General features: G+C 45.3%; 1 protein-coding gene across 7 annotated transcripts in view; it reads left to right on the top strand.

Moving 5' to 3' along the window:
* SCML4 (Scm polycomb group protein like 4) overlaps positions 1-23,308 on the top strand; it is a 104,522-nt gene extending 81,214 nt beyond the window's left edge. For 6 of the 7 annotated variants that reach the window (XM_043439514.1, XM_043439512.1, XM_043439510.1 and 3 more), the window contains 3 exons: positions 7,466-7,756; positions 14,541-14,686; positions 17,183-23,308. In XM_043439514.1, coding sequence (XP_043295449.1) covers positions 7,466-7,756; positions 14,541-14,686; positions 17,183-17,308 — 563 coding nt within the window. In that variant the 3' untranslated portion in view covers positions 17,309-23,308. The remainder of the gene's footprint in view (positions 1-7,465; positions 7,757-14,540; positions 14,687-17,182) is intronic. The other variant, XM_043439515.1, reaches the window with a different exon arrangement.
* Positions 23,309-23,574: the final 266 nt, after the last annotated feature.

The raw sequence follows: 23,574 nt of genomic DNA, 5'->3' as shown, positions 1-23,574 counted from the left end.
CCATAAGTGTGGTGTCATCTGCGTATCTGAGGTTATTGATATTTCTCCCAGCAATCTTGATTCAAGCTTGTGCTTCATCCAGCCTGGCGTTTTGCGTGATGTACTCTGCATATAAGTTAAATAAGCAGGGTCCCTGATGTACTCTTTCCCTGATTTGGAACCAGTCTGTTGTTCCATGTCCGGTTCTAACTGTTGGTTCTTGTCCTGCATACAGTTTTCTCAGGAGTCAGGTAAGGTGGTCTGGTATTCCCATCTCTTTAGGAATTTTCCAGTTTGTTGTGATCGACACAATCAAAGGCTTTGGCGTAGTCAATAAAGCAGAAATCTTTCTTATCTTCATTACCCCCACCATAGTTTGGTCTCAGGGCTACAGTCTATGGGTCTATGGAGTCGCAAATAGTCAGACACCACTGAGCGACTGAGCACACATGGAGTGTGCAGAGGATTCTTCAGGCTAACAGGCAGACTTTTTATGTAGCAGCTGGGAGAAACCGTAGTCCACAGATGAGCCAAGGCGAAAAAGGCACACCAGTCTCTTGAAAGTTCCCAAGACACCAAATCCTGAAAATGTGGCAGGCTTCTGTGAGAGCCATTTGTGCCTGTGCCTTTCTAGTTAAGCACACTCTTGTGATCGTACAAAAGCAGATCAGTCCTTTTTCGGGAGGAAAGGCTTAATGATTTACAAGTGGCATCCTTGGTGTCCTGGATAGAGGCAGGGCTTATAGAAGAGAAGTACATTAAGTGCCTCTTGTTCACCCTACTGTGCGGGTGTCCACAGCGATGAAACAGCTTTAGCTAGAGGCTGGGTTGTTGCCTCCTGTTTAATGAGAGCTGCCAGGGTGAGAAGACAAATCATTTCAGATGAGAAGGAATTTTCTCTCTCATCTCATCTGGGAGAAAAGGACCAGGAATGTGTTAATCTGTCAGCCCTCTGGTTTGCCATGAGTCTGGGTGCGGGAACCGGATCTTCACAAAGTACTCTCGCCAGACAATCCCAGGTCTGCTGGCCCCATCTGGTGTTCACTCCCCAGTCATCCGAAAAACTGCTTGAAAAGTGTAGTTCTGTCTCCAAGGATAGGTTTGGTCCTTCTTCTTTTTCAAATAGTCATTTTGTAACAAACAGTTCATGAGCCACACTTCATTAAATTCTTAAACTACTAGAAGTTCTGCTTACCTGTAATTCATCTTCCCTGTATGATGGATGGCTTAATGGTTTTAAGAGTATAAACTGTATGTATCCAGCAGTCATCTTTTTAACTGAAGCAATAGGAACTGGGGTTAGATATAAGGAAAAAGTTTTAGGCAGTGAAGTTTGTGGCATAATGACCTAACTGTGAGGAGACTGTAAAATCTCTTTGGGCAAGCTTTTAAATAAGAGGCTCAGCTATTTACTTTGTTTTCCTGTTCAAACACCACCCCTGCCTGAAGAGAGAATTTGGAGTGAGCTCAAGGCATTCCTCCGTTAATTTACCACCTTTGCAATTTTTGCTTTGTTTGAGGAAACCTATAGAAGTATTTACTCAAGATATTCCTTTAAGTGGATTCGTTTCTTTTAACCTTAGCTTTTAGTCATCTCAAGCAGTGCTACCTTATCAGTGGAAACATAGTTTGATGGGTTAATTATATTTTATTGCTGTACAGTAAAATACATGACCATAAAAAGATAACATTCACCAGTTTTTGAGTCTTCCAAAAAGAAACATGTTCAAGTCCTAACTGCAGATACTTGTGAAAGGGACTTTCTTTGGAAATAGGGTCTTTGCAGTAATCCAGTTGTGATGAGGTCACACTGGATGATGGGTGCCAATCCAGTGACTGGTGTCCTTATAAGAAATTTGGACACAGATTCAGACGCAGAGGGACAATGCCATGTGACAAGAGAGGCAGAGGTTGGAGTGCTGTGTCTGCAGCCAGGGAACACCATGGATCGCTGGCTGTCACCAGAAGCAGGTAGAGGCAAAAAAGGATCTTTTTCTAGAGCCTTCGGAGAGCATGACCCTGCAAACACCTTGATTTCAGACTTGTAGCCTCCAGAACTAGGAGAGAATAGATTTCTGTTGTTCGAAGTAACAAGATTTGTAGTAATTTCTGCAGCCTTAGGAAACGAATACACCTAAGTACCACCAAGAATCAGCCCCTGGTGGGCCAGTGGGACGCATTTTAACACTTGAGGAAATGTTGGGCAAGGTGTTCAGTGGGGTCCTTTTCAGTCCTGTGGTTGAAAGGTGGCCTTCACTGGATCCGTTATTTCTACCCTCCGGTGTGATGTGTCAGCACCCCTATCTGTAAAGGTGAGGAAAGGCTGTTTTAATTGGGCTGGAGCAGATGCATCTCTTCAATTCTGCATTGCACCCTGGTGTGTGCGCCTGACCGTGCTGCTCTCTCCCGGGCTTCCCGGGAGCTGCAGGCTGTGCAGGACCGTGTCTGAGGCTTAGTGATCCGTCTCCACGGCTGTCCACCTGACCGCCTTCAGAGTCACTGGCACAGCCTTTGCAGGTAGAGGGCTATTGTTTGACGCTCTCTCAAGTCAGTTTTACTTTATGATGACTTCATTTGGATCATAGCCCAGAAGCTGACTTTTATTACCTTTGATCTCACCCATGGTTGTCAGCAGTTTTTAAACCAATACAGTCCACATTCCCTTGTTCCGCATCTCCACACGTTGTCATAGGAGAACAATATTCCATCTGCATCTGTATTTTTCAGCCATAGTGCAGACTGGTGAATTATCTGCATTTACTACTGTAGATTGTTAGACTTCCATAGGCATATTTAATTTGGATTTGAAATATTTAACAAACAGAATAAATGTTTTAGAGTTTTTCATTGTTTGTCACGCATCTGCATGAAGAATTCATATTTAGTTCTTTATAATCTGAATTTTAATGCATCTTCTCTGTAATAGCAGCCTTTGTGCCCAAATGTCTACTTAATAAATATTTATTGAGCACCTTCTGTATGCCAAGCACCATGCCAGACACTATGAGTAGCTTCCTCACATACATCAAAGCACCTGCCACTGGGGACACAGAAAGGATTAGTATCCCAGACGAGGAATACTTTCCAATAAAGGGAATGGAATGGCAGCCTTGCTGCTGACTGGCTAGGAATGTGCTGGCCATATTAGTAGGTTCTCAAAAATGTTTATCTTCCTCTTCAGCACTCCATTCAGGAAGCAGCCTAGTACATAGCTTCATAGCCAGCTCCTTCCTGCTGATGTCTTCTGACCAGGAGGGATGATGAAATGGAGGCCATCCAGGCAGAGGTGCGGAGTTCCAGGTTCCTGCAGACCTCTTGCAGGACTGCATTAGCCACAAAACGTGAGCAGAGGGCACGCGTGCCTACCCTTTGCTTCTCACGTCCCTGTGTGCTAGTGGCCCAGCAGTGTCAGACTTGACTGCATAGCACTCTCAAGAATGTGAGAGTGCTCAGCCAAACACTGAGGCCTCTGCAATAAGTTTTTAAAAATAGCTGTATTGAGGTATCATTCATATATCATACAATTCACCCATTTAAACTCAACAGCTCTAGTATAGTCACAGATTTGTGCAGCTCTCACCTCAGTTGCAGAACATTTTCCACACCTCAAACACAGAACACCCCTTAGCTAGGACCCCCAGCCCCACCCCGCCCCTGCAATCCCCCGGTCCTAAGCAACCACTAATCTACTTTTTTGTTTCTATAGATTTGCCCATCCTGGACATTTCATACAAATGAAATCATTGAATATGTGATCTTCTGTGGCTTGGTTTCTTTATTTAGCATAATATTTCAAGCTTCATTCACACTGTAGCATGGATCAATACTTCATCCCTTTTATGCCTGCATAATATTCTGCTGTATGGATATGCCATGTTTTGTTTATCTATTCATCAGCTGATAGTTATTTGGGTTGTTTCCACATTTGGCTCTTATGAATAGTGCTTCTGTAAACCTTCATGTATAAGTTTTTGTGTGGAAATTTCATTTCTCTTGGAAATATATATACCTAGGAATAGAATTGCTGGGTCATATGGTGAACTTATTTTTAACCATTTGAGAAAGAGCCAGGATGTTTCCAAAGCGGTTGTACCATTTTACATTCCCACCAGCAGTGTGTGAGCGTCCCAGTTTTCTCTGTGTGTGTGTGCTGTTGTGTCTGACTCTGCAACCCCATGGACTGCAGCATTGCAGGCTCTTCTGCCCTCCACTATCTTCTGGAGTTTCCTCAAATTCATGTCCATTGAGTCAGTGATGCTATCTAACCGTCTCATCCTCTGCCACCCCCCTACTCCTTTTGCCTTCAATCTTTCTCAGCATCAGGGTCTTTTCTAATGAGTCAGCTCTTCGCATCTGGTGGCCAAAGTAGTGGAATTTCAGCATCAGTCCTTCCAATGAATATTTAGGGTTGATTTCCTTTAGGATTGACTAGTTGGATCTCCTTGCAGTAAAAGGGACTCTCAAGAGTCTTCTCCAGCACCACAATTCAAAAGCATCAATTCTTCAGCACTCAGCTTTCTTTATGGTCCATCTCTCACATCTGTACATGACTACTGGAAAAACCATAGCTTAAAGTACAATTGATGTTTACATATTTTGTATCCTGTAACTTTGCTGAATTCGTCTCTTAATTTCAATAGTGTTTTATTGGATTCCTTAGAATTTTCTACATAAACAGATAGTTTTAATTTTTCCTTCCCAAATTAGATGCCTTTTCTTTTCCTTACCTATTTGCCTTGGCTGGAACCTCTAACTCAGTGTTTAATAGAAGTAGCACGAATAGAGACATCTTTGTGTTGTTCCTGATTTTAGGAGAAAAAGTGTCCCGTCTCTCACCATTAACTATAATGTTAAGTGTAGGGCATTTTGTGGAATGCCCCTTTTTTCAGTTGAAGGAAGTTCCCTTTCATTCCTAGTGTGTTGAGTGTTTTTCTCATGAAAAAGTGTTGGATTTTGTCAAATGCTTTTTATGCATCTATTGAGATAATCATATGATCTTTGGTTTTCATTCTATCAGTGTTGTATATTACATTACTGGACATCGTCATGTATTACAGTAATGGATGATGTCTTGTATTACATTAATTGATTTTCAGATGTTCAACCAACCCTGCATCCCTGAAACAAATCCTACTTGACCATGATGTATAAGTTATTCTGTATGTTATGGATTTGTTTTGCTAGTATATTGTTGAGAATTTTTGTATCCATATTAATAAGACTTTGATCTCTAGTTTTCCTGTGATGTCTTTGTCTAGTTTTGGTATCAGGGTATTGGTGTTCTCATAGAATGAGTTGGGAAATATTCCCTCCTTATATTAGTCTGCCCGGCTTCCATAATAGAAACCTCATACTCGGTGGCTTTGACTTTATTTTCTCATGGTTCTGGATGTTAGAAGTCTGAGATCCAGGTGTCATCAGGGTTAGTTTCTAGTGATACCACTCTTCCTGGCTAGTGGGCAGCCACTTTCTCTGTGTCCTCACATTGCCTCTTTGTGCATGTATATGAAGAGGGAGACACACTCATGTCTCTTCCTCTTATCAGTACTTTCTTTTTAATCAGTCCTATTGGGTTGACGTCCTACCCTTAAGACCTTAATTAACCTCAGTTATCTCATTATGGCCCCTCTCTCCAAGTATAGTTGCCTGGGGATGCTAGAGCTTCAACATATGAATATTTGAGGGGGACACAATTCAGTCCATAGCACTCCATTTTTATTTTTTGCAAGACTTTGTGAAGAACTGATTTTAATTTTTCTTTAGATGCTTTGTAGAATTAATTTCTGAAGCCATTTAAGTCTGGGGTTCCTTTGTTTTTTGATTACTATTTGATCTCTTTACTTGCTTTAGGTCGATTCAGATTGTCTATTTCTTTCTGTCAGTTTGTCCATTTCTTCTAATTTACCTAGTTATTGGCAATAATTATTTGTAATATTTTTAATAATCCATTTTATTTCTTTGAGATTGGTGTTAATGTCATCTCTTTCATTTCTGAATCTAGTAATTTGAGTCTTCTCTCTCTCTTTTTTTTTTGTCAACCTAGCTAAAAAAGTTTGTCAATTTTGTTGATCTTTTCAAAGAGTCAGGCTTTGGTTTCATTGATTTTCTCTATTTTTCTGTCCTCTAATTAATTTCTGCTTCAGTCTTTATTATTTTCTTCCTTGTGCTTGTTTTAGGTTTGGTTTGTCCTCCTCTACCCCAGTATTTTATTGAGGAAGATTAGGTTATTAATTTAATATTTTTCTTTTTAAATATAAATATTAACAGATATAAATTTGCTCTAGGCACTGCACTGCTTTAGCTGTATTCCATATGCAGTGGTTTTTATTTCTAGGCAAGCTCCATATGCGTCCCCATATGTGAGAAGACCTGCTAGTTGCCCTAATTAAATCAAGTCTTTATGTTTTAATACCTATATTGTGGGAGTAATCCATACTGGTTTACTGAAGAAGACATCTGGATCTCGTAGCCCCAGATGTGCTTACTTATTGCCAACCTTGGGGGATCCGTTGGTTTTTCTTATTCTAGTCACTTTGGGGATGTCCATATCTGTTTTTATCATGTGTAGTATTTGGATGGTTATTGATGGGGTTATAGATATGATCTTGTCTAGGGTCAAGAAGAAAAGGAATTGCTGGAATAGTTTCTTCCTCTTTCTATCCCTGTAATTCCTCTAGGTCTTGTCTTTCCACACAAAACAAAACACCCACACCATTTGAATAGCTCACAGATAGAGTTCAACAGGCTGTAAGAATGAGCTTTAAAAGTGTAGAAAGTCCTTATCTACTTGGGTGAGAGAGCTGAGGAGGAGGTTGGCAGGCTCTTCAGGCCCTCTACTCTCTGTACCTTAGATGGGCTCTTTCTCTCTTATCTGCAGGGTTTGGGGAGGACCATGGGGCCATCCAGATCATCATTTATGTCCCTAGTTTGTTCACCTTAGTGGGAGATTAGTGCCCTCATGGGTACTGGGACTGAAGGTGTGGGGAGGAAGCACCGTCACAGCTGTACCAGAACGCAGGCCAAAGTTGTTTCTCCTGACTCTGGGACACCGTGACTCTGGCTTGATATCTCCCAGGAATCTTGGGCCAGGTGAGGAAGGCAGTGGTTAATGGGTGAAAGAAGAGGGAACTGGGAGATTCCAACAAGCTGGCAGAGACTCCTGGAGGAGCAGAGCCATAGAGGGAGAAAGACTTTTGTTTGAATTTTATTTACACGTCATCAATAACCAAGATGATCCCATTTTCCTTGGGACACGAAGGGTCGCATGTCCTAATCCCTGCTAAAGTCTGCTTTGTTGGTGAGCAGGTGTCATTCTGCTGAGAGCTGAGCTACTGGGGTGTATGCCTCGGGGTCCATTCCTTCTCCTCTGTCGTTCCCACACACAGTGGCACCCGTGCTGCTGGGGAAAGATTCTCCAAGACCCAGAGCCCGGTGGCCTCTTGACTGCTCTCTAACCTCTGCTTCTCTGCTCTGCCTTCTTGCCTAGCAAAAACAGTGAGCACCGAGAAGTGCCTGGTGAACCCTGTGAGCATGAACCGCTACGGCCTGGACCCCTCCTCCCCCACCTTTAGCCACAGGAGCTCCCTGCCCACCTCCTCTTCGCTGTACCGCAAGCGGCAGAACTCTGGAGACGGCCACCTTGGGGGTGGCTCAGCCACCACAGTCGGTGGTCCCCGCACCAGCCCCATGTCCTCCGGAGGCCCCTCGGCACCTGGGCTGCGGCCTCCTGGCTCCAGCCCCAAGAGGAACGGGACCTCTCTTGAAGGAAACAGATGTGGTAATGTAACGCGTGGGCTGGCTTCCCCATGACCTGACCTCTTCTGCCCTTGCCCTGAGACCACAGAGTACAGAGAGACTGAGGACTGTGGCTGTTTGAATGTGGGAACACAGGGAAATTAGACGTTTCCACAACCCCCTTTGTGGATTTTTGTTGTTCTTGAAGGCAGCTGACTTCAACCTTTGACCTCAAGCAAAGACAATGGTGTATGAGAGTAGGCTAAACTGTAGGAATAAGTAGAATCCAAAATGTACAGTGGCTCAGCTACAATGGAAGTGTTTCTAGTTGGTGTGTGTATCACAATTCAGAGACCCAGGATCATCCGTCTTGTGGCTCTGCTGTCCCCTGTGGCCTCCGTGCCCCATGCATCTAGCAGGTGGATTGAGTCGGTAACTAGCAGTTTTCGGCCGCTGCTGATTAGAAACGTTCCTTCCTGCTGCCTGTTTCCTCCTGTGGCGCTTTGCCTCCTCATCTCTCGTACTTCCTCCCTTCCATCTCATAGCAGGAGCCAAGCTCTCAGCTTCATGAGGTCTTTCACTCCAATTCGAATCCTCTGAAGCCCCAGGAAAGCAGCCTGTCTGAGGCATAGCCTAAATAGCTATGTATTGAGCACCTACTATGGGCCAGACACTCTCCACACAGTATTTATGACTTTTATGAGTTATAAATGAGCCACCAGGGAAGCCCTATTATTATATCAGGTGTATATTATTATTGTAGGCATTATTAGATTCAATTTACAGACAAAGCACGTGAAGATCAACAGAAGGTCAGACAAGCATTGAGCCAGGATTTGACTTCAGCTGGCTCCAAAGCTGGCTTTCAAAACTATGCCTGGGATTTTCACATGCTCAGTGAGCTTCAATGGGTCCCTCTGAGGTTCTAGCAGAAGGCTGGAGGGGATGGGAGCAGACAGGACTCCAACACCACCCTCTTTAACCAGGGCCTCTTCACATTTGCGAAGTGGGGTTCTTCATTTGTGTAGCTTGAATAGCGCTTGTGCAACTAAACACATGTGGAAACCATAGAGGTAAACCATGCTAAACTGAATGGCAGTAGATTAAAATAGGAGAGAAACTCCTGGCCTCCTTACCCATTTGTCACCTAGCAGCCAGCTCAGGTGCCGCCGCAGACCCTCTGGAGGGCTATTAAGTTTTCCCTCTGCCCAAAGAAGTGCTTGGTATTGCTCTGAAATTGCATCCCAAGTGAAAGCAGTCGGTATTAAGAAATCATATTTCTTTAGGAGGGTTTGACCCAAGTCATAAAACTGGAAGGGACCTAGAAATGGATTTTCCTCCATGGTGCTAACCTTAATGGTTTAAACCTGCAGAAATCAGAAACTGGTATGAGACTGTGTGAGAAGGTAGGTATCAATGATGTGACAGACTTCTCAGTCCTTTCCCTCACGTGAATACTTACCCTGGCCTACTACTGTCTTGATATATTGTCTCTGCCCATGGACTCAAGGGATGTATTCACAGGACATATTTTCCTGTTTTTTGCTGATACTCAGGTGAAAATCTGAGAGCTCACCTGTGTCTCTCATCCAAGATATAATCACTAAGAACTAGTAATATAAAGAGGTTTTGGATAACAGGAGATGCTGTAGAATTCCCAACTGCAAGTGTGTCTAAGCTTCAGAATTGAAGTGACTTCAACATTGTTCTTACCTTACCATTTACATGCTTTCCATGGGTTCAAGTTTGATCTATAGGGTATGGCCTTGGGTGGTGCATAGAGAATGATTCAACCAGAAAAAGAAGAATAGGAACGGCACTCTATGTGGGGCAGGGGGTAAAGTGAATGAAGGTATAGTAGGGCTTATTCATTCTGAGGGATGAGAAGAGTTTGTGCAGGGACACGGACAGAATTCATGCTGGGAAATTTGGGGTTCAAATCAAGCAGATTGGGCTTCCTTTACTCTGTGGAAATCAGACATTTCTGAACAGGGACGTGAGATGGTGGCCACAGAACTCAGGAATATGACTCTACTGGCCACTATGGAATGATGTGTAACAATGAGACTAGCAGCTACCTTTGACTAATTCTTCCTGCTTAATGCTTCACATTATCCCATTTAATCCTCACAGTGTGGTAGGTATTTGACTGTGGAGGCAACTAAGACTCAGAGGGATGTTGGGCAATCCTGGCCAGCACGCACTCATGGGGCACAATATGCTTGTCTAAGGTCTGAGGGTGGAGCTGTGAGCAAGACAGACATGGGCCCTGTTCTCGGACGGTCTCCAATTGCAGAGAGACAGACGGTTAACAAACAAAACTGAGGGGCCTCTTTTGGAAGCCGATGGGCTTCCCTTCAGGATGCTTGTCATCAGGCTCCAGCCCAAAGCCACAGAATCACATGATTCTTACCATACTCTTGGGAAACAGGATGGAGAACCTGAAGCCCACAAAGAATAAGATGATCAGGTCCAGGAAAGAGTTGGAAACCTGGCCACAGACTCTCATTCACTGTGCTTTGCACACCGACACGCTGATAAGGCTTCAGAGGTGTGAGAAGGTAGGGCCTTCATGTTGCCCAGGACAGGCTGTGGTTTGAGGGGACCTTGGCGATCCTTCCCAACTCCTCATTTCCCAGCAGAGAAGCACAGAGACACTCGCACAGTGGTGGGTGGAGGGGCCTCTGATTCCTGGCTCATTGATCCTTCTCTTCTTTCATTGGACTCTATCATGAGCTAAAAAGTGTCCTCTGGATTAAGAGTGAGCAAAAGGAAATTATGCATGTGCTTGTGGGCTTGTGTGAGACAGAGCGTCACACAGGCAGCCACAGGCGGACCGGGCCGTGAAGGTGTCCGGGATTACTTTAGATGGATTCATAGTCATTCCATTCCTGGTAGGTGTGAATTCAGCATTAGAAATAGCCACCATCCTATATCCATTCACAGCTGGGTTTCACTCACACATGTCTCCAGCAGCACCCAGGGGACAGACCCGACCGCGCACCAAATTCTCCAACTAGAGAATGCTCCCCTTTCACAAAGGCAATCGGCGAGTGCTTTGCACACTCTGTTCTTTTAGGAACAAGAATTTTTTTGTATCCATCATGTCTGACCACTGTGCAGTCACATCTGCCTAGACTGGCTGTGTCAGCCCAGACCCATGTGTCTTCCTGACAGCCTGACAGCAGCTGGAGGGACTGTGTGGTTATTATCTTTGTGTGAGCATGGCAGAGGCTGGAAAGCTCCCTCTCTCCCTCCTAGAGCTAGTTCGCTTTGGATCCCGAGCTGGTCTCTAGGTATGACAGCTTCCTGCTACTCTCCGTCTTGCGTGACTCTAAGGCCCCTCAGAGAGGAAACATGAAAATGCCCACAGCTAGGACCCAGGTGCCAGGAGCAGAGCCACTTTCCCTCCACACTCATCGCCTGGAGAGCCTCACCCTAAAGACAAGCCAGACCCCTTGCTCAACCCCATGGCTGTGGCTCACGGAGAGAGCCTTTCCCTGGCCTTGCTCAGAGCACCTTAGGCTCCCATGGATGGTGTTGTGAGTCGGTCTGGTGTTTTCCCTTCCTGTCAAACATGGGAAATTAGATTTGACCTCTGCTCTGATCACTCTAAAAATCATTCTTGGCACTGAAGGCTTCCCGCCTTTGTAATCAGAGCATCTATTATCACCCTGATTACTGCCGACACTCCGATGGGGCAGGCTCCAAAGGCAAATGTGATTTCCGTGGTTCCTCCTCCCCTTGTTGAGTGCAGATGTCCTTAAATGCAATGAAATCATCTCTAATAAGCATGCATCCGCATTCAGACAGCCCTGGGGTGCATTAACATTTTCCTGGCAAAATGCACCCCCCACCTTATGCCAGATCACCTAAGGGGACCCTTTCAGGTCTAGCAAGGGAAAGGCAGGGAAAATCTCAAAGAAAATCCAATTCTCAACCAAACCATTGTATTGAGGATAGACACGGAAATGTGATAATGTACTTTTCTCAGCACCAATGCAGAGCTGTGCCTTTCTCAAGCACATTGAAAAGAGGAGGAAAAAAGAGACAGCAGAAAACTGCTGCACCCTGAGATTAAAGAACATAAATGGAAAAGAAGTCTTCTCAACTACGAACTTAGAATTACTCTGTAGGGAAGCTGCTTCATTGTTCAGAGCCTGAAAATAAGATTAAGGATTACACACACAAAGCTTTTGTGTAAATTACTAATACTGTTTTTGTGAAGTGTATTGATTTGTTTTATATTCATTGAACCCATATTACAAATATATTTGCTTGGAGCCATGGAGGAGTCAACGATTATAAACCCTGTAATGAGAGGATTCTGGGCTTCCCAGGTGGCGCTAGTGGTAAAGAACCTGCCTGCCAATGCAGGAGATGTAACAGACATTGATTTGATCCCTAGGTTGAGAAGATCCTCTGGAGGAGGGCATGGCAACCCACTCTAGTATTCTTGCCTGGAGAATCCTGTGGACGGAGGAGTTTGGCTGGCTACCATCCATGGGGTTGCAAAGAGTTGGACACGACTGAAGTGACTCAGCATGCATGCATACTATGAGAGGATTACATTTTTCACCAAACTCTTAGCCTAGGACCTGGTACAGAAGAGATGCTCATTAGGTGTCTATGGATGACTAGGGGGAAGATGAAAAAGATCATCCTCAAGAATTTAAAAGATAACTGGAGGTTACAAGCAAGCACATGCATAATGGTAAGACCTGGTACAGAAGAGATGCTCATTAGGTGTCTGTGGATGACTAGGGGGAAGATGAAAAAGATCATCCTCAAGAATTTAAAAGATAGCTGGAGGTTACAGGCAAGCACATGCATAATGGTAATACTCAGCAGAATGTGGAGAGCATCTTTTTTTTTTTTTTTTTTTGTCTGACTCTTTGAGACCCCATGGAGCCTACTGGGCTCCTCCAGCCATGGGATTTTCCAGGCAAGAGTACTGGAGTGGGTTGCCATTTCCTTCTCCATGGAGAGCATCTTTAAGAGAAGAACAAACAAAGATTTGGGGGTTAAAAGTAGAGGAAGGTGACATCCAGATGGCAGGACACGGAAACGCTGCCTGTGAAGGGGTCTACCTGGGCTTTGATGACTAGTAGAACTTCTTTGGAAAGGAGGGAGGATAAACACCTTAAGAAGAGATGGCAAGAATACACAGAAGAACTATACAAAAAAGATCTTCATGACCCAGACAATCACAATGGTCTGATCACTCATCTAGAGCCAGACATCCTGGAATTCGAAGTCAAGTGGGCCTTAGAAAGCATTACTACAAACAAAGCTAGTGGAGTTGATGGAATTCTAGCTGAGTTATTTCAAATTCTAAAAGATGATGCTGTTAAAGTGCTGAACTCAATATGCCAGCAAATTTGGAAAACTCAACAGTGGCCACAGGACTGGGAAAGGTCAGTTTTCTTTCCAATCTCAAAGAAGGGCAATGCCAAAAATGTTCAAACTACTGCACAATTTTGCACTCATCTCACATGCTAGCAAGCTTGTGCTCCATATCCTTCAAGCTAGGCTTCAACAGTACATGAACCAAGAATTTCCTGATGTACAAGCTGGATTTCAAAAAGGCAGAGATCAAATTGCCAACATCCATTGGATCATAGAAAAAGCAAGAGAATTTCAGAAAAACATCTGCTTCATTGATTAAACTAAAGCCTTTGACTGTGTGGATCACAGCAAACTGTGGAGAATTCTTAAAAAGATGGGAATATCAGACCACCTTACCTGCCTCCTGAGAAACCTGTATGCAGGTCAAGAAGTAGCAGTTAGAACCGGACATGTAACAACAAACTGGTTCAAAATTGGGAAACGACTACGTCAAGGTTGTTTATTGTCACCCTGCTTATTTAACTTATATGCAGAGTACATCATGTGAAATGCCAGGCTGGATGAATCTCGTGCTATAATCAGCAGGGATGGAAGAGAGGAGATCCTTGTGAGAGGCATCCTTTTAAGAGCTTCAGAATAATTAAATTCGAGGAGCAAATAAAAGACAGGAGAGATCACTGAGGTTTCAGAAGCATGAAGAGGAGATGCTGCTTCTAGGGAAAGAGGATGGATTAGTTTGGGACATGCCAAAAAAAAACCACCACCCCCAAATATTGCCTAAATACTGACTCCCTATTCTCTTCCTCCTTCACTGATCCTGCACCTTTTAATCTGCCCTGGGGGAAAAGCATTTATGCCACAATGCAACTCATGTCCCTGACCAGCATGGACCAGGCACAGGACCAGGCTCCTGTTGTCCAGGAACCCCGTCTAGTGGGGAGGTTGGAGTGAGCGCTTCAGCAGAACCGAGGGCTGGGGAGGTGCTCAGCGTGGGCGCAGGGTACGGACCTCTCACAGACAGGGCTTCCAAGACCATGGCAGTAGAGACCCAGGACAAGCACCGAAATGTGCCCTCCATCCTACCATGTCATCTCAGGGTGATGCCAGTGAAGTCACATAGGACCTGATGTCACTTTGGCATCACAGCACTCCAGAAGCCTATCATAGGGAGCATTCTCTAGCCACCAAGGCCTGGGTCATGGGAGGCTCGGGGTCCACGGAGACAGAAGTGACCAGGAGGGGTCTCTGAAGTCTAACATGGGTCAGCGTTTCCCCTGCTGGAGGAAATCCCTCTTCTAGTGCTCTCCTCTGTATAGACGTGGGGGTGGGGGCTGCCTCTGGGGGCCTCATTCTGTCACAGGAGATCACTCAGGCCACCTTGGACTCAAGGGCCAGGCAAGGGGGCAGGCGGCAGCAGGTAGGCATCGAGCCCAAAGGCCGCAGTCTAACGGCCTCTCTCTCTGTGCTCTCCCCTCCAGCCTCAAACCTTCCTCCGGACAGGCAGGATGCCCGGCAGCCGAGGAGCAGGAACCCTTCCAGCTGGTCGGTGGAGGATGTGGTCTGGTTCCTGAAGGACGCAGACCCGCAGGCCCTGGGGCCCCATGTGGAGCTCTTCCGGAAGCATGTATGCACCGTGGGGGCCTTGGGGGTGGGGTCCGGGAGCTGTGGGGTGGGGAGCGTCTGCACTACACCCTGGGGGTGCCACTCGAGGGAGGCCAGAGGGGACCACAGGTTTCTCAGAGCAGAACAGCCACTTAGTCTTACTCTGAAGGCACGTTTGTCCCACCTGTGCCCTCACTTGGCCTTTGTCAGGAGTCCTGTTTTCTCGGCCGTCTATTTGTGCATTCAGCAAACATTGGTAACACACCTACAACGTGCCAGCAAACTAACAGTGCCTATTCTTAAGCTGCTTTGAGGATTAAATGAAAAAATGCACATAAAGCGTGTAGCACGATGCCTGGCTTGAAGATGGCCTTTGGTTAGCAGGTATTTGTATCGGAGATTCTAAAATATATAAAGATGGTAAATTTTTTTCAGTGGTAATAATTAGTATTTTATCTGCCAAGCCTACTGTGTCATGGTTACAATTGTTGCCGTAACCAGTTACCACAAATGTAGTAACTTAAAACCACAGAAATTTATAATCTTGCAATTCAGTGGGTCAGAAGTCTGACAGGGGTCTCTCTAAGAGAAGACCATGGTGTTGGTGGGGCTGACATCTTTCTGGAAGCTTTAGGGAGAATTCATTTCCTTGCCTTTTCAGCATCGAGATCCACCTTCATTCTTGGCTCCTACCTCCCCGTCTTCATCCTTGGAGCCAACAATACCAAGCTAAGTCCTTCTCAAGCTGCCAGCTCTTTGGTTCTTTCTTCTGATTTCTTCCTCCACTTCTGAGGACTGTGTGATTGCATTGTCTCCCTCCCTCCCTGATAATCCAGGACATTCTTCCTATTTTAAATGTAGCTGGTTAAGTAGCTTAATTCCATCTGCAGCCTTAATTACCCTTTGCCAGTTAACCTACCATATTCACAGCTTCCAGGGACTAGGACGTAGACCTCCCATGTGAAGGAGAGGAAGCATTCTACCAGCCTTACCATTTTTTTTTTTTCTCCTCTTTTATTTGAAATGAAGATCACAAAAATCATACACTCAGACCTGGAGAGGATCGTCATCTAACCCAACACTTATATTTTATTAGGGATATATTTGACCTCAGCTAACAGTGGGGCGTTGAGAGCAAGGACCACAGAGGGATGATGTTTAGACAGATCTGAGGGAGGACTCTGGTTCCTTTCCAGCATGACAGGAGTCAGCAGAAGTCTAGGCAGTGGGTAAAGAGAGAACATTAGGCCATGAGGCCCCTGGGAGGGTTCACAGATGAGCTTTGCCATGCTACCAAGGACATGTGGTGTGAGTGACACAGAGTAGGTGCTTCTCTGGCTGAATGGCTGGTTGGTTAGAGGAACAGAAGGGGCTGATAACACTTGAAGTTATGTGAGTCCTGTGCTGTGCCTCTTCTTCCCAGCTGAGCACCTAAAATCTCCACCCTTTCTCTCTAGTGTTCTGAAAGTAGCACTATAGATAAAGGAGGAAGCCCAGCCGTACTAAGTTTGTAAATTCAACATGCAATCTGGATGGGTTACCATTTTCAGAGATGAATGGGAGCAATTTCAGGACCTCAAGGATTGGCTTCCCCTTAGTATGTGTTTGTGCTAAACCCTCGGATGAAGCAGGTGCATTCTTTAGTTGTGTGCCACCTAGTATTATTGATAGGGTCAAAAAGCACCTGAAATCCCTTTTAGACTGTCATTAGCAATTTGATAACCAGCTGAAAGCTGGTGGGCTTACCAAAAAAAGAAACCAGCGATTAGGATGATGAATGGAAGTCAGGCCCTTATACCAGCACCTGGAATGGGAAGGGAACCACTAGTTTCAGGGTCTCATGAGATGATACTTTGTCTTAGTCAGTCCAGGCTGCTGTAACAAAGTACCATAGACTGAGTGGCTTATGAACAATGGCCATTCATTTCTCAGTTCTGGAGGCTGGAAGTCCCAGGTCGGGTTGCCATCAAGTTCGGCTTTCAGTGAGAGCCCCCTTTCAGGTTTTGGACTGCTGTCTTCTCATTTCACGAGGACACTAATCCCATTCAAGAAGGCTCCACCCTCATGGCCTATGTACTTCTCAAACTCACACCTCCAAACACCATTGCTTGAGGGTTAGGATTTCAACATATGGATTTGGGGAGCAGGTGGGGAGGACACATTCAGTCCACTGAAGCTTTCTTGCTTCTTCAGCCCTAGATTGGGTAAAGTGGTAAACATATGCATGGTATTGGGAATATGGCTGGGATTAGGTTAGATTCCTTCTATCAGGAGAGAGCAGTAATATGAAAGATCCAGTGTATCAAATGACCCCAGGGAGAATGTGGGATGAGGAGCACATAGCATTTGTGGGCTTTCATTTATTTCTTCAAGATACTGCCATGGGACTAGGAGAATATACATCTAAGTAAATCCATATTCCCTTACCTTATTTCCTGACCATACTCTTAACCGTGGCCACTATTTGATTACTTTGACCACCTCCTGGGTTTTCTCTTTTCTCATCCTGTTCCACCAGGAGATTGATGGCAATGCCCTCTTATTGCTGAAGAGTGACATGATCATGAAATACTTGGGCCTGAAGCTGGGGCCTGCGCTGAAACTCTGCTACCATATTGATAAACTGAAGAAAGACAAGTTCTGAAGGTGTTTAAAAGATACAAGCAAAGTCCAGACAGCAGAATCTCCAGACCATCTGCCTTACCAACATCACCACCATCACAAGGACTCCCTTCTGAAAAAGAACTGTCACAAAGACTTGGTCTTTTTTTTTTTTTTTTAATAAAATTTGTAGGTCTTGACCTTTTAAAAAATTCAACATGGCCCTTTTGAAAGGTCCCTTTGTTTTAATGATTTGCCAAAAAATTAACAAAAAAAATGCCCATTATTTTTAACATTCCTAGTTGGTTGGTTCCTCTTAGGGTAGGTCCTGTTTCTATAATGAGAGTTTGGGGAACCGAAGGCTATCACCCAAGGAGGACCTCGGAGATTTCCAAGCATGTGGGAAGAACCTTTGTCCCTGCAAGCTCTGTGGGGATGCCCACCACAGCAGCCCCCCATCTTTAACTCTGACCTGGAGACCTATCATTGTGAACCTTGCTTGATTCAGCTCTGGAAGCTGTCTTCTGAGGATAAATGCCTCACCTTGCACTATCCGGAAAACTTGAATTCTTTTGCTCTCTGAAAGAGAAGAAGAAAAAGAATCTTTTCTATCAATACCTAGTTATCTGAAGTACTGTGTTGTCCCACTAGGGGGCAGACTGCCAATGTAATTTCAGGACCCTCACTGCAGCAGCCTGATACTCAGTATCCAGTGGATGAATTAGGGTTTCTGGGAACAAGATCTAGCCTACACAGACACAGAGAATTTATTCCACAGTCAGGACCACAGATTGCAATGTGGGAAGAAACCGTCTTCTAGAAGGTTCTTGTTCATAACCAGTCATTATCGACTGCCTGAGATGCACAAGCAGCAAAGGCAAAAATTTGGAAGCACGTTCTTCCCAGATGGGGCTTTGGAGTCCCTTCCCTTCCAGAGTCCTTACTGAGGTGTCGATGTATTGGCGCGCCAGAGACTCTTAGTAACATTTAACCACAGCGTTTCTTTCAAAAAGAAAAAAGATGCCTCAACTAAGCTTTGAAATCAGAAGGTGTTGATTTCTAGTCACACTGTGGGATTATATAGCTGTATCTGTGGCTAATTTTAATAATAATAGCATGTACACAGACATGCTATTATTGGGTTTAATTCAATTTACAAATCGGTTTTCCTTTCTCACTCTGGAATAATAGAAAAAAATTGATTTCTACCCCTTTGCAGCTGTGTCCAGGGAAGGGCAATGAACCCACAATTTACTAGGCAGAAGGGCAGCCGCATCTCCATTCTTCTTATCTTTTCCTTTCTCTCTTTTCCTGTCTCCTTTTTACTTCCTCTCTCACTGAATAGGGAACACATCTTCAAAATGAATTCACCTTTGCCATGGGCATATCCTCTTCTGTAAAAAAGAAAAAAGAAAAAAAATCCATATTGTTGGACGTGAGGAGATGAATGCTAGACTTTGTGTTCCCTGGGAGGGGGAGGATCAACGATAACTCCAGACCTCCCTTGGCCCAATGCAGAGCAGAAAGGGCACACCATCCTCAGGACACAGCCTGGACAGGTGTCTCACTGGTGAGCAGGAGCCTCTCACCCCTCTGTTAGGACTTCCCTGGTGGCTCAGTGGCAAAGAACCCACCTGCCAATGCAGGAGATGCAGGTTCGATCCCTGGGTCGGAAGATCCTCTAGAGAAGGAAATGGCAACCCACTGCAGTATTCTTGTCTGAAAAATCACATGGATAAAATCCCTAAGAAGCCTCCCATGCCATGCTCTTAGACCCATTTTAATGAGTGATATTTGAGAAAGCACATCAGAGCAGAATCCTTTTTAGACAAACAGTGGCTGACTTAAAGTGTGACAGAGAAGGGACAAAGGAGAACGTACAGGACAGAGGAGAATGTCCTAAAACTGCCCACGAAACTGAGCTTGAGTTATCAGGCTATGGAAGAGTTGAATGTCTGTCAGTTCCGGCTGCTGACTAAACTATCCTGAATCAGGCCTTGGGACAGTGTCTTCAAGATTTTGAAGCAATAAATTGACTCTGTTCCTCTAAGTTTGCTCATTGTGACGTGCTCACAGCTGGTCTGGAATTAAATAGTCTCCCTCAGAAAACCATGGGGAGTGTATATATTCAGAACAGCCAGTATGAAAGCAGTGAGATCCAGAAAAATTCCACAACAACCCATGTTCCTCACTCCAAGCCCTCTGAGACTTGCGGTGCCTCTTCCATCAACGTATGCCCCGTACGCTGTTGTTGTTTAGTCGCTAAGTCATGTCCAGCTCTTTTATGACTCCATGGACTGTAGCCTGCCAGGCTCCTCTGTCCATGGGAATTCCCAGGCAAGAATACTGGAATAGGTTATCATTTCCTTCTCCAGGGGATCTTCCCAACCCAGGGATCGAACCCGAATCTCCTGCACTGGCAGCCAGGTTCTTTACTACTGAGTCACCTGGGAAGCCCTGTACCTCATACAGAGACTTTCAAAACTTTCTACCATTCTTGCTAGTGCTTCCCTTGGCACAAAAATACCAACATTGGTGCCACCAAGTGAAAATCATCCTCAGAAAATATCGAGGAGATACTTGGAGTTTTCAGGGGAGAGAGATTTTCCCATCTTGAGGAGAAAACTGGGTCCATGTTCATGTGGATCTGTTCTCACAGAGGTGCTGTCTTATTTTGCTTTAAACTTTAAGCAGGACAGATTGCTGCAGCCATGATATTTAAGGTTTGACTTTTTAAAAATCTCATTACTCTTAAAATGAATGCTGCCACATCAGAGAATAACCCAGGGAGGAAATTCTTCCTTGCCTGTTTTTACACTGAAATGCAATTAGCCGGCCAAATTATTGTCGCCAATCCTGCAATTATAATTAATTTTCACCCTTTTCAAAAATCTTGTCAAACCAGGCAGATAAATAGCTTAGCAAATGTAAAACATGCCGGGCCATCTCCTCTACATGGACCTTACCGAGTCAGGCCATGTGTATCACTCTAATCTGAATGGGAGCTTATTTGGGGGGAGGCCTTGCACTTGTACAGATGTGGTACTTGTTATTCCATGGCAGTAGCTTCGCTTCAGGTTGTGGTGAATAATGATAGAGTTTTGCATAATTTCAAATTAGAGTGTGTGTGCGCGCGGGCGTGTGCGTTCATGTTCGAAACATTTCCAATTATACTTGTCTGTTAAACACTTAAAAAAAAATCTTAGACAATTTTATTGCCTAAGGCATTTAAAATATTTTATAAAGCACATTATTCCTTTTGTGAAGATTTTAGGTGAAAGATGTGCATTTCATGTGTGTATGTGTCTGTGGGTACGCGCGTGCACGCACTCAGGCACATGCGTGCTTCCTGGCAGCGCAGTGGGAAGAGCCTTTGAAAGTGGCTGGGAATGTATCAGCTCTTGCATTTGCTTTGTTTCTAATGCCTTCCCAGTTTCGTAGCACTGAGGTAGGACCCACCCCAGGCAGCAGGGTGCACCCTGGAGGCAGCTGGGGGCCGGCGCTGGGATTCTAGACCTGCCCGCTGTCAGGCGCTGACTGGGCCCGCCCAGCCAGCCCAGGCTCTGCTCCCCATGACTTGAGAGGACAGGCCTCGCCAGCGGGCCCACTAGGCGGGCAATGGGCATCCTGAGCGCCTGGTGCGGTGCCCGCCACGGCTCCACGCACTCCCGTCATTTGTCGTCAGCAGGGCTATCTGCTGTTTTCCTTTACAGCAGGAGAAAGGAATGGGACGCTCCTCAAGAGAAACAAAGAGGATAGTAAAATACACTGGGAAGGAAGACCGAGCTGAGGTTGGTGTATGTGAGGAGGAAACAGCAGGAGAGGAAGCCAAAAGTGACTTAGAAAGCGGAGAACACCTCTTCTAACAGGCCCAACTCTTTCAGCTACAATTACCTATTTTTGTATTTATGTGCTGTATGGAATATGGAATACTTCTCTTTTTTAATTAAAATTATTTTTTTATTACTTTCTGAGATGGTTTTAAGGAAAATTTTATTATAGCTCTGAAGATGATTGGAAATGCCCAGAAGTGACCAGGGACTCAAATTTAGTCATTGTCAGAAGTTCTTGAAAGACGGAGACACTTTGTTTTCTTTCTAAAGAACCAGACAGGTTTCCATCCATGTGAGAAGGTGAGTTGTGATGTTTGCTCTGACCGGTGCTTTTTCAGCTCTTCTCTGATGGGCTTAGAGGAGGAGGAGAGACTCATTTTCCCCCCTTACACCTCAGATAACAAGACAGAAGAAGGGGAAGGAGGAGATGATTTTTGGTCAGGGAGAGGGATGAACGCCTGTCTGTGGGCGAGGTTTATCTGTAGTCACTAACACACTCCAAGAAGTAACACAGTCCTGCTGTAGTCTTGCCGCATGCCGCAGCCCCAGTGGCAGGAGAAGGCTGCGCTGAGCCCCGCAGATGGTCAGCCATCTAGCGGTGCAGAGAGTCCCGCTCCCAGCTCGTGACGTCACCCCAGTGGCTCCTCTCACGTGACTCCCCGCCACACTGCCCCGGGAAGAGGGCTGGGAGCCCCCGCTTCCAGGGTGCCCTTCCCTCCAACCTTTATCCTAATCGAAGACGATTCCTTCACGGGCAATTGGAAGCTGGAATTTTTTGGAAATGTAGCGTTTACTTGAAAGAGAATCGTTCTTATTTATTGCCACCAGTTAAATATTATGGAAACATGTCTGCTAACAATTTGCTTTGTGTAATTTGTTCTAATGCTAATAAGCAACAGCTGGGACACTTCCTGTGGTGAATTCCTTTGTGGTTACAGTGGTATTATCACACACGGACTTCACCAAATCGCTGAACTTGAGAAGAACACTCACTCCGGCTCTCCCAGGCTGCAGGAAATTCCCCGCACTTAGAAGCAGTTCTGGGCAAGGCATTTTTTTTTTTAGAGGAGGTTGTGCTTTTGCTTCACTCCCTGCTCCTGAAGAGGGCTGCAGAACGGTGCTCTTCAAGTCCCACCTAGAGAGCCTGGGATTCTCCTCCCTCTCAGCCATGAGCTTGATCTCCTCCGGAGGAAACACAGCAAGCAGAGCTAAAGAGTGACACCTTCCTCCAGGTCCGTGCACGGTGCCCAGAGTGAATACAGAGTAAAGAGTGAAAAAGGCAGTGGAAGGTGGTCTTCTGTCCACCTCGTGCGGGCTGTGCCTTCCCCACCGGGCTTCCATCAGCAGACGAGGCCCAAGAGGGGTGGCGATGCGTCCAAGAGCCAGGAGCTGCTCAGAAGAGGAGGAGGTGATGACAGCAGACAGTGTGGGCATCTTCCCTCCGAAGGGTCTAGACGCACCACTCAGACTTTCTCCGGGCTGCCAGCCCACCGTTCTCCACTCTGTAGCTCCACCGCAGGACCTGAGCCTTTGTGCTGTTTCCTCATATCAGATTTTTGTTGTAAAGGCCAACACAAACGCCTCCTATTGGATTCTGGAACATAACCAAAGCCTTGCTTCTCCACTATGAAGTGAGCCTTGCTCTCTATGAAACAGCAGACCCTCGCTGGGTGTCGTTTTACAGTAAGCATATGTGACCGGAGGCTACCTCCACCACAAATGTAGCATCCTTAAACCTCAGGTGGGCCCCACCTCCCCCTCCAGTGCTGGAATGCCTTTCCTACACCCCTGAGAAACAGCTCTGCCTGACCACTTCCCATTAGGGGGAGTTGAGTCCCATAGGAAGTGGCTTATTTCTCTGTTGGACAGCTCTGGTTGTGAAAACGTTATTTCTCAGGGAGACACAGATGTCTGTGAATCAGACACAGACGTTTGAGACGAAGCCAACTCTGCAATCTTTCTCTTTTCAACAGAGCTTGTCCGTGCAGTAACCACACCTATAATACAAATTAACATTGGCAAGTAGGCCCCAGCCCCACTACATTAGCGTAGAAGAGTAGACACTGTGTATGAATGGGGGACTCAGATAGGTCATGGCCATCAGATTCATCAGGCCTGTCAGGAAAAACTATCGAAATTCTTGCGGCCTCACACACACAGAAAAGGGTGTCTTGGGAGAATCTTTAGTGTAGTTGTAAATCTGGCTGTGGTCATATAAGCATGTGAGTTATAAAAGATTGCATGAAAAAAATCTGTAAGTCCATGTTCCTCAATAACTGGAAAAGACTTGGAGGTCCTATCTCTTAATTGTACTCGCTGGTGATATAATAAACTAAAGAAGCTTTAGTTTAGCCAAAAACAAGTTATAATTGATGACAGAAAAGTAAACATGGTCTGTTGTGAATTTAAGCAAGAGTGATGGAGTTTATGACGCCAAGCCCAAGTGGATTTCGTGCTTGTGTGTGTGCATGCCCTG

This window comes from Cervus canadensis, chromosome 20 (genome assembly GCF_019320065.1).
Source record: "Cervus canadensis isolate Bull #8, Minnesota chromosome 20, ASM1932006v1, whole genome shotgun sequence".
NCBI classification, from domain to species: Eukaryota; Metazoa; Chordata; class Mammalia; order Artiodactyla; family Cervidae; genus Cervus; species Cervus canadensis.
The sequence above is the reverse complement of the archived record's forward strand: the minus strand, read 5'-3'. Positions and strand labels throughout refer to the sequence as shown.